The sequence below is a fragment of the Siphateles boraxobius genome, unplaced genomic scaffold, assembly GCF_051911475.1.
Source record: "Siphateles boraxobius isolate OS27281-9 unplaced genomic scaffold, OSU_SipBor_1 22, whole genome shotgun sequence".
Lineage (NCBI taxonomy): Eukaryota > Metazoa > Chordata > Actinopteri > Cypriniformes > Leuciscidae > Siphateles > Siphateles boraxobius.
This window is the reverse complement of record NW_027508833.1, coordinates 1,491,380-1,503,408: the sequence shown is the minus strand read 5'-3', so window position 1 is coordinate 1,503,408 and position 12,029 is coordinate 1,491,380. Positions and strand designations below refer to the sequence as shown.

The window sequence follows — 12,029 nt, the reverse complement described above, 5'->3', positions numbered from 1 at the left end:
ATATATATATATATATATATATATATATATATATATATATATATATATATATATATGTGTGTTTATAAAATGATTATTTATATATTAATATACAGTATATAGAACAATATTACTATTTATTATTAGCTGATAATTTGTTTTATAATATATGAGACACTTAATATGCGGTAGTTTATTTGTATTATAATGCGTATTAGAGCTCGCCTTCTTTAATACCCGCCCTTTTTGACAACTGTCGTAAACATTAGAAGGCGAGGCGGGGCGGAACACGGCAGGACAAAAACATGTGGGTCGCCAATGAATGTCTGAGAGATAAAGAAATATGAACGAATTAATTTCTAAATATGCTGCTGGATTCTCAGTTGAACATATCGCGGATATATATCATCTGCTTTGACTGAGCTAAAGCAGCTGACATGTTTTTGGCAGCTTGTTTAGCGAAGAGCGGGTTCGCCTGTGCTAAAGGACACACACACAGACTGAGCGTCAGCACTGCTGTCACCTGCCACTACAGAAGATCTGCTAACACACAGCAGAAAAACACTACAGCACAGCTCACATGGCTTCAGAGACTGAAGACCTGTGGACCAGACCTTGACCTTCATCAGAGATCAGACCCCCTCAGCTCAGTTATATGTAATGTTAGAGCAAGACTACAGAAGCATCAGTGCAGGCTTCATCAGCCGGGCTCGAGCACGTTCACTGCTGTCAGTCTGTGTGCTGGTTCCAGTGGCTTTTGCACTGATGCATCTAGAAAGCCAGTTTTGGAAGCAAAATGTTCAAAGCAGGATTCAAGGGAAAAGGAGGAAGTTCAAGGACAAGGAGACTCACCAGTTAAAGAGGGACATTTCCAGTTTAAAGAGCTGGTGAGTCAGATTTGAGTTTCTACACTCTTATTTTCACTCTTGTTTTTTGACCTGTCTCAGTTCTAAAGTACGTCAGGGGTTTTTAAATTGGGGTCCGGGGAACTCCATGGGGCCACAAGGTGAATTTAATACATATATAGAAGTAAGCTAATTAAATTATATTTAAGTAAATGTTAAAAATATATTGAAAGAAATGTAGAAGTATATATTTTATTCTATTTTAAACCAATGAATTTCAAAGTAAATGATGATAAATAGATTAAATTAAATCAAACAATAATTATAAATAAATAAATAAACAATAAAAAAAGAATAGCTTATGAAACAATGGATCTAGTATTGTCTCTTTGTGGTTGTCAAACACTAGTGGATCAGGTTCAGAGTTAACATTGATGTAATAATGATATTTTCTAAAAAAATAGAATGTTTTGTTGTTTTCCTGTAAAAATATCTGAGTTAGAAAATCAAATTGCGGTGTTCTTTACAATAAATGAAGTTTGCTTAATATCAAACACATTTTATTGGACTTTCTTGCTTTTAATGCAGTTGAAAACATTTCAAGTAAGCTTACTTAAGGACTTGGTTAGTAAGATTTTACTAGAAAAGGCTTTAGATTTTTTTTTTATGTTAGTGTTAAAAATCTTCAATAATAGTAATTGCAGTGTTTTTTTCTATTTGCTTGTTCTTTTAGATTTTATTTTTTAGAAAAATTCATTTTTTTCCATGAAGATAGACATAGATGTGGACATGGCATTAAATAAAACTATACAGATACAGTCTCTTGTCATTAAACTAAATGGCCCATCCCCTATTATTGTAGTCACAGTGTATCGTCCACCTAAGCCCAATTCAGAATTCATTAATGAATTTTTAGCTTTTCTAACACTTATATCACCTCTTTCCCCTAATGTTATTCTCCTTGGTGATTTTAACATCCATATTCATATAGACAATGAGTATCTCACAAAAGACTTTATATCATGCCTTGGTAGTTTTGAATTGCAGCAGTTTATTAATTTCCCCACCCATTCAAAGGGCCATATCATGGATCTACTTTGCTGCTTTGGTGTCACTCCTTTTAACTGTACTGCGAAACTTATTTCATTTAATGTTAAGGTGACACTGTTCAAAACGAAACTGTCACGTACAATCTTTTTCCGTAACATCAAGTCCATTGACCCAGCAGCTCTAGACTCTGGTATTGCCAATCTTCCCAACATTGACTTCACATCCACCCCTGATGAACCACTCAGTCACTGCGATTGTGGACTACACCATCTCCTTGATACCCTGGCTCCAATAAATACACGGACTGTTACCTTTTCCCAATCTGCACCCTGGTTTACTTCTGAACATCGCCAACTGAAAGCTAGAGGTCGCCAACTGGAACGCCTCTATCGAAAAACTGGTTTGGCCATTCACAAACAAATGTTTTATACCCATTTACTTTCCTATAAAGATTCTCTTTTCACTGCAAAGTCCAACTACTATACAGACTTAATAAGTTCAGGTTCTGGTAACTCTCAAGCACTTTTTTCACTGGTGCATAAAACACTTCGTCCACCTGATTCTCTACCAGTACATTTTTATTCCACTGACCCCTGTAATTCTATTATGACATTTTGTTTCTACTAAAATTGATCGTATATATCAACAGTTACCCCCTCAGATCTGAACCTTTGAACTATTGTCTGAATTTCAAATATCTTCTTGTCATCTTTTATCTACCTTCACCCTCTCCTCTGATGCTGAAATAACCAACCTTGGTCGCAAATCTAAACCATCAACTTGTCAACTTGATTATTTTCAGACTGTATTGGTTAAAACGTGCATTCATTCCCTGATCCCTCTTATAACTGCAATTATCCATTCCTCGCTTATCACTGGTATTGTTCCGTCAGCCTTCAAATCAGCGGCAATTACCCCCATTCTTAAGAAACCTGGGGCTGACCTCCTTGAGCTGCCTTCCTAGATGGTACTCTGTCATTTCAGTCCCACATTAATAATATCACTCGGTCAGCATATTTTCATTAACGTAACATCTCTCTCGCTTACGTCCAATTCTCTCCGCTAACAGTGCTGAAATTCTGGTGCACACCCTGGTTACCTCCTGCTTAGATTATTGCAACTCTCTCCTCTATGGGCTACCTGACAAATCCATTCATAAACTACAACTAGTTCAAAATTCTGCTGTCCGCATCATTACCAGAACCTCCTTTATCAGCCACATAACACCTGTCCTGCAGCAACTTCATTGGCTTCCCTTCAAATATCGCATAATTTCATAAAATTCTTCTCCTTACATTTAAAGGGTAAGATCACCGTTTTACAAGTAAACCCCTGTTTTAAGATCGTTTCTGATGAAATCGAACGGTTAAGATTAAAATTTGGACAAATGCTGCTGTCCCGAGAATTTTAGGTTTTTGTGTTAGCACAATCCCCCCCCCCACCTATACAATGGTTTCATAGGGGCACTGGAACAATCATTCATATAAACGCATTAAACTTTAGACAAAACTTTTCACTGATATGCTCACACAAAAATCGCTGCAAAAGATGCTTTCCAAAAGGTTTTATCGTAGTTTTTGTCCAACCCCATTGACTTGTATTGGATGTTCTAGGGTACGGTATTACTCTGCCGCCGGAGACTGAAATGGGGTTGTTTGTATTCCTTCTGTAGTTATGCAGTCGCGGTATCGTAGGCTATGCTATCCAAACATCGGCAAAGGTGCATTATCACAAACACAAAAACCTAAAATTCTCGGGACAGCAGCATGTGTCCAAATTTTAATCTTAACCATTCGATTTCATCAGAAACGATCTTAAAGCACGGCTTTACTTGTAAAACGCCGAACTTACCCTTTAAAGCTATCCATAATCTTGCTCCTAAGTATCTCACTGAGCTCCTTCATATCAAGATACCCACTCGTTCTCTCAGGTGCTCTTCTTCCATTCAGCTCATCCTTCCACATGCTCGTCTGGTTACCATGGGGTTTACAGCTTTCAGTCATTCAGCCCCATATCTTTGGAACTCTCTGCTCCACTACATTCAGAACTCCACGTCCAAAACTACTTTTAAAACTCACTTAACTTATCTTTTTAGACTTTTTAGACTCTTTAACTTTTAAATTGTTTTGACTGTAGGATCCCATCCTTTCTCCTGTTCTTTTTTTTATAGTATTTTATTTTATTATAATGCCTGCTTTTTGTTGATTTAATGTTAAGTGTTTTATTGTTGTTGACTTTGTAAGGTGACCTTGAGTGTTGAGAAAGGTGCCTATAAATAAAATGCATTATTATTATTAGATACTGCTGATACTTCTTTAATATCATCAACATTTTTTCATGCATTTTTTAAAGTGTGTTAAATGTCTTTTGTTCATGCATATCCATAATTGAATGTAATGCCATTTCTTCACAGTATGAGAATCCATGGACGATCCCTAATTACCTCTGTATAGCTCGGATCGTTCTGTCTCCTGTCGTGGGATACTTGATCACCGAACAGTACTTTCACGTCTCTCTGGGGCTTTTCTTACTGGCCGGAGCAACAGACTTGGTAAGTTGAAGAGAACGTGATCTGATCTTATGATGTGTAATGCTTAAGGATTTTATAATGAAGGAGATTTTGTTGTATTGATCAATTATTTCTCTTTCAGCTGGACGGCTACATCGCTCGTAACTGGCCCAATCAGAAGTCGGCTCTGGGCAGCGCTCTCGATCCATTGGCTGATAAGATTCTCATTAGCGTTCTTTACGTCAGTCTGACATATGCACAACTCATCCCTGGTGAGATGTTCATTTTCTGTCATTTTTTTTATCCACCAATGTAGCTTAATTTATTTAAAGAGGACCTATTCTGCTATTTTCCATGTTCCTCTTTCTTTAGTGTGTAATGTTGCTGTTTGAGCATGATAATGTCCCTCCAGCGGGAGTTCTTCTCTATATCAGTGTCAGTGTTTCTGAACTCCTGAAACGCCTCCATTGTAGTCTTGAGTTTCTTCCGGGAACGAACACGTCACAATATTCCTCATTTAAATAATTCATACGCAGAATAAAGGGGCGGGGCCTGGTTGAGTTAGTTAGTAGTGTGTTAAACTGGCGGTTATGGTAAGGGGCGGGACATTTCCCCAAACACACTCGAAGCGCTCGACCAATCACAACACACTGATCCAGCCGACCAATCAGAGCACAGTGTGCTTTTCAGAAGGATGGGCTTCATAGAGACAGGAACTAAACAGAGCGTTACAGACAGACTGGGAAGAGACGAGCCGCAACAATGGAGAATATGAGGAAAATATGTTTTCAAGACTTTGTAAAATGGCATAATAGGTCCTCTTTAATAACCAATTTGAAATGTATCCAAACTGACTTAGGGCGTTTTCACACCTGAAAGTCCGCACCAAGGTCCGAACCAAAGTTCACATTTTGATACATTTTATACTTTCAGAAAGTTTTGGTTTGGTTTCACACTGCAATTATGCGAGCGCACTAAAGAACTTTACGTGACATACTTGCATCCTGTCGTCATCATCTATGTGGGCTGCATCTTGACATTGATTGGTTTGTAAATGGACGTGCGTCTGACATCAGCGTGTTGTCAATGCGGCGGGTAACTTTGACAACATGAATGAACAGACGCATATCGTTGCAACTGTATTGTTATTTTTATGGCACAATTACCTGCAGCACCAACTATACACAAGGCTAGTTCAAATTCGCCAAATGAACGTCCTCGTCGTTTGAACATTTTATCGTCGCCGGCAGGAAAGGAGGAGAAGACTGCAAGCAATCATGCGAGCTCTTTTTTTGTGCATGTTTTCCAGTTGACTTCTAATTATGTCATCAGACCATACTTCAATTAAAAACCTAGTCTCCTCCTCTCCCCATGTGCGTACGGCTCATTTTTCCTGCCACCTTCTGTTTTTTCGGCTATGCGGGAACCACCGGAACTTCCTGTAAAAGGTCTGAAAATCCGAACCATACAGAAATGCTTTCACACTAGAAACGAACCAAACCTTTGTTCAGTTTGATCCGGACCGAGACTACCTCTTTTCGTTTGACCAAATTTCATCTGTTTGGTCCGGACCGTGGTCCGGAGGAGGTTTCACACCTGTAATTTTGATTCAGACCAAACTGGAAAGTCCGGACCAAACAAGGTAGGTGTGAAAGGGCCCTTAGTTCACTTCACACAGTGTTGGTTTATTAATGTTCTTTTAAAATCCTTTGTATGGTTTGAACAACCACTTACCGTTATGCTTCATCACTCCATATTTGCATAATTAGTTATTCACTTTTTCAGGAAGCACATTGTGCATTATAGCAGTTAACTCAAACAGCTGTTTAGTTCTAGAATGTAAACTCCTTCAGATCTCTAAACTCCTGCTGTTTTTCCTCAAAGCTCCTCTGACAGCACTGATCATATCCAGAGATGTAGCGCTGATCGCTGCTGTTTTCTATGTGCGCTACAAAACAGTTCCTCCTCCAGTAAGTGAAGAACTTTGAGCCGTTTTGTGGTGCTTTCTATCATATTTCAAAGAGAAAATTATAAGGAATGCAGTATTCAGATTTATGTTTCATCATTGCACCTGTTATTTTATGTGGACTGTGGGATAGTTCACCAAAAAATAAGTCATTAATTTACCCTCGTGTTGTTCCAAACCTGTATGAGTTTCTTTCTTCTGTTGAATGTTGGTAATCACACAGTCGACTGTAGCCATCAATAGAAACAAAAAAAATACTATGGAAGTCAATGGCTACCGTCAACTGTGTGAATACCAACATTCTTCAAAATATCTTCTTTTGTGTTCAACAGAAGACAGAAACTCATACAGGTTTGGAACGACTTGCGGGTGAGTAAATGATGACAGAGTTTTCATTCGTGTCCTCAGACATAAGTGTGTTTTACAGTTCGTGAAGTAACAATATTTGACGTTTTTCTTTATTTTCTGCACAGGTAACACTCAGTAAATTCTTCAACCCCTGTTACACCACTGCCCGACTCAGACCAACACTCATCAGCAAGGTGGACTAAAACATAAAGTTCTCTCTTCATAAAACCTTGTTTCAATGCATATATATGTTTTAACTAAAGTTTCAGTTTGTATTCGGATTTGAATAACTCTGAACCAAGAATACATACAAATTTAAGGCAATACTGATAGTAGGCCTGTCGCGATTTATTAATTGTCTGATCATAGTTATTTGAGATGACCGCAATAATTGTGCAGCCATTCAAATGAGGGAAATACTATCATTTTTTTTCATAATGTAATATAATATAAATATTATTTATATATTTCTGTGAAATTAATGATATTTGTATAATTGATTACTTATAATATAAAAGAACATAGTAAAAAAAATTTGTTTTTCTGTGAAAATTAATATTTTTATAAGCAATTATTTATTACATTTATAATAAATTGTTATTTAAATAAATGATTAATTTTCAATTAATTCACAGTAAATCATATAGGCCTAATTGTATTATAAATGTTATTATTATATTGTATACGATTTCAAGTAAAAACAAAAATTATGTCATTATGCATGACATGAGCAAAACAAAATTAAATCGTTAATTAAATCGCAATTATTTGTATGACTATTAATCGTCAGCATAAAATTCACAATTCGTGACAGGCCTGACTGATTGCTGATAAAGCCATTATAATGGTCAGTGTTATATATCTATATGCTTTTGTCTTGTGTTTATAAAACTGATGTGTACAGTAAGATAGAAGTGTGTGTGTGTGTTACAGATCAACACGGCAGTGCAGTTGTTCCTGGTGGCGGCGTCTCTGGCGGCGCCGGTGTTTCACTACACTGACAGTGTTTTACTGCAGTCACTGTGGTGAGCTTGTACTCCTGATATCAGTCATTTATCATCAGCACTCACATTATTCAATCACACTAAATGAATGTGTGTTGTGTTGGCAGGTACGTCACCGCACTGACGACCACAGCATCTGCTTACAGCTACTATCATTACGGTAAAAAGACCGTTGAGATTCTGAACAAAACCAAGTAGTCGTGCAGTCGTCGGCACAGCTGGGATTTGACCTTTGACACATACATTCGGGAATCCTGGGAATAATCAGTTATTGTGAATAATGGAAAATGAATGCCACGGTCTTACTTCTGTAACGGAGGCACTTTAGTCTGTATAAAGTCAAAAATTATTTTGATTACAATATTAAATTCATGTGGTGTCACTTCTGATCATGATTTCAACTCCAGAGGAACCTTTTTTTTTTAAATCACATTTAATGAACTTTGGGTCAATTTTGAAAACAAAAAATGGACATCAAATACACAGTTGTGTTTATAACAAGTTTAAAAAGAAAAGGATTACCAAGTAGAATGTATTGTAGTGTGACTGTAGATTTGAATTGGTGTTTAACAGCTTTATTCTGAGATTACAGACATTAGAATCAGTTTACAACTTTTGTTTCCTTTAATAAGAAATAAAACTATAGATAGTATAACAAATAGAAAACATTCTGAATCGGTGGTTAGGGATTTACATACAATATTAAGAGCAAAGTCCAAATTGCCTGAACTGCTAAGAATATTCTGCTTTCATATTGAACTTGTTGGTGTAGAATCACTTTACAAATTGACCAACTGTTTTAAGTATTCATTAAATATTTCAATATAATAATAAAAATCCATTAAAGTGAAATATTCATTCATACTCTACTATAGTTTTAAAGGATAAAAATACAGGTTTCTATGCACTATTATTTTTTTTGTACTTCTCAAATTTCAAAGTATACTAATTTGAACATTAACAATACAATTTTTTCTAAATCATATATATATATATATATATATATATATATATATATATATATATATATATATATATATATATATATATATATACGTGTGTGTATGTATAAAATCACATTGTGATTCTGTGTTCTTTCATGTATGGATTTCAATCAATGGGCTTTAACAAAATGTGTAGTTCGTATTTATGAATATATTAATTTGGTCATGCGCAGTCGAACACATTTATGCATAAAATCAAAAATCGATTTAGTAAATGCACAAAGTTCTGTCCTTGCACAGTGGAGCTTCACCTCCAGATATTATGCAGGTTTTGGAAAATATATGAAATTATTGGGAGTTACTTGGGGGGAAATAGCTTTAGCTAAATATATACGAAATAAAGTTTGTAGTTACTGTATGCCAGGCCTCGTACAGTACATCAGTGTGCAGATTAAGGTAAATTCCTCCACTCTTTGTTCTTCCTATGGGCTGTGAAATGCTGGATTGGGGATGGAGATTAACCTGGTCAGGTGGAGGTTCTCCACTGGTTGTTTCTTACACTGTTTATGCAGGCAGAAGCTCAGTGTTCCCATGATCAGCATCAGCACGCCACACACCCCTAACAGAAACACCTCGGTGTGTATGCCCATCCAGACCGAGCCACAGTAATGAGATCCAGTTTTCTTCTGTCCGTCGTCCTGGTTTTTCTGCACATTTTCATCCACTATCATGGGACTCTGTTTTGGACTCTTTGTCTCGTCCGGTGAGTTTGGAGATGGATGCGCTGTAGGTGTGATTGTTACTGATTTTGGTGTCGTACTTGGTTCCACAGTTGTAGATGTTGGATTGATGATTCTGGTAAAGACTGTAGTGGGATCCGACTTGGAAACTGCACTCGATGACTTTGGGTTGGTATGATCATCTACAACAATATGTATATGTAAACCGTTAATTTGGTCTTAATACTTAACATTTTCAAGCAAAGCAAACTACAACTCCAAATCAGAAAAAGTTTGGACATTTTGTAAAATGCTATAGAATCAAGAATCTGTGATTTGTTCATTCTATTTAACCTTTTATTAACTGACAAAAGTACAAAGAAAAGTTTTTCCAATGTTTTCACTGACCAACATAATTGTATTTTGTAAATATGAACAAATTTTGATTTTGATGGCTGCAACACACCCCAAAAAAGTTGGGACAGAGACCAAATAAAAGTGAAAAGATTATCTAAATTAGATTATCCAACTATTTTGAAACAGTCCACAATGAGCAGGTGAATTGGTAATAGTTGAGGGTATCGTGTTTGGGTGTAAAAGTGCTTCTCAGTCTTTTTAAGCAAAGATGGGTCATGGCTCATCACTTTGTGCCAAATATCTTGAGAGAATTGTCAAACAATTAAAAAATCACATTTCCCATGCAAGATTGCAAAGCATTTATGCCTTTCATCATCTTCCATACATAATATTGTCACACGACTCAGGGAATCCAGAGAAATCTCAGTCTGTGTTGGGCAAGGCAGTAGACCTCTGTTGAATGTGCGTGACCTTTGACCCATCAGATGGCATTGCACAAGATACCATCATGCTAATCTGTTAAATACAGACACATCTGCTCAGGAGTAATTTGGAAAAACTTTTTCACTGAACACAGTCTGACGCTGCATCAAGAAATGTCACTTGAATCTCTGTTACGCAAGGAGAAAGCTTTACATCAGTTTTATGTGGAGATGCCGGCGAGTTCTCTGGGCCTGAGCTCATCACAGATGGTCTAGAAGAAAGTGGAAATGTGTGCTGTGGTCAGATGAGTCCATGTTTCAGCTTGTTTTTGGAGAAAATGGACATCGAGTTCTCAGTCCAAAAGACGAAAGGGACCAACCAGACTTTCCCCAGACTTTCTTGTCTCCCTCCTTCTTTTTACACGAATGCTAGAACGGCTCCGCAAAGGTCAAAACGGAATGGATTAATCTGCGTTATTTTGTTTTATTTTGACAGCCCTACTATATACTCAACTCACGCACACACTCCTGGATGCTTTGCATTTATGTGTTTTGAACAATTATGTCACATAACATTTAGCCCTATTAAGTTACCTCAGGAAAGCCATTTTATGACCATATAGCATGTTATAGTTGGCTATAAAAAAGGCCATAGAGAGTATTTTTCAAAATTTATGTAGCCTACTACTATATTACGTATGTATTATATTTTTTACTTATATCAAAGGTGTTATTTGTAATAAAAACGCATTATATTTAATTTGAGCTATTTTTAACCTTAAAACCACCAGCTGATATGGCTCCCTGTATTTTTACAGCATTGGGTGAGATTTTTTTTTTTTCTTGAGAAAAATGAATGCCTATCTTGTGTACCTAATATTTATCCAAATGAGTCAATATTGCATCAAATCACAATAATTAAATTAAATTGAAATCTTGAAATTTGTGTCAAGCAATAATAATAAAAACGTAGAAATTGTACCATGTAAACATTGTAAGATTGTGTATGTGATTAATTTAGATTAATTAATTACAGAGTATGTAATTAATTAGATTAAAAATTTTAATCGATTGACAGCCCTAGTATATAGTATTAAAACTGTATAACTGCATTTCCATACCACATTTAAAGTACGGCCGTCTACAATCATGATACATAAATTAGTGTTGCTGTAGGAGTTCAGTGACGGAGGATCCTGTGCTCTCTCACACACACACACGGCACTCCACACACACATCACTGCATACTGTGATGCCAGTCCCATGATATGTTGATCAGAGCACTGTTTCACTATAGACATTTTAACAAAATACTAAAGCATTTGTTTAACAAGATGACATGATGATGCCACTGACTACAAATGCCTGGAACTAATTCATTAATATTTCAAGCAGAGCTAAAAGCTGTTTGAGATTTTCATAACACTTCAGGATGATGCATGTTTTTTAAATTCATTATGGAGCATCTAAACATACTTTGTTTTGTGTGGCAGGGAATCATGAGATCTTCTGGAACAAACAGGTGAAATCTTATGAAGAAATCCAACAACTTTCTGAATGTTTCTACATTTCAAGTGATCCGCTGTCACCAGGTTATACATGTAGGATTAAGTAGGAGTAAGTAAACATATTACAATAAAAATCTTGTTTTGTTGTGTTTTCCACTGTCAGCATCATAAAATGTAACACTTTACAATAAAGTTCATTAGTTAACATTAGTTAATGTAGGCTATTAACTAACATGAACTAACCATGAGCAATTCATTTGTTACTGTATTTAATCTTTGTTACACCAGTTAATAAAAATACAGTCATTCAGTGTTTGTTTGTGTTAGTTCACAGTGCACTAACTAATGTTAACAAGCTTTTAATAATGTTTTAGTAAA

At 36.2% G+C, this 12,029-nt stretch overlaps 1 protein-coding gene across 1 annotated transcript; it reads left to right on the top strand.

The window, feature by feature from the left end:
* The first annotated feature begins 239 nt into the window (after positions 1 to 239).
* On the top strand, positions 240 to 8,553 carry crls1 (cardiolipin synthase 1). Its single transcript, XM_077238264.1, has 7 exons — positions 240 to 866; positions 4,288 to 4,425; positions 4,526 to 4,655; positions 6,268 to 6,353; positions 6,823 to 6,891; positions 7,631 to 7,722; positions 7,809 to 8,553. Exons 1-7 carry the CDS (start codon positions 417 to 419, stop codon positions 7,897 to 7,899), a joined length of 1,056 nt encoding a protein of 351 aa, XP_077094379.1. The 5' UTR covers positions 240 to 416; the 3' UTR covers positions 7,900 to 8,553.
* Positions 8,554 to 12,029: the final 3,476 nt, after the last annotated feature.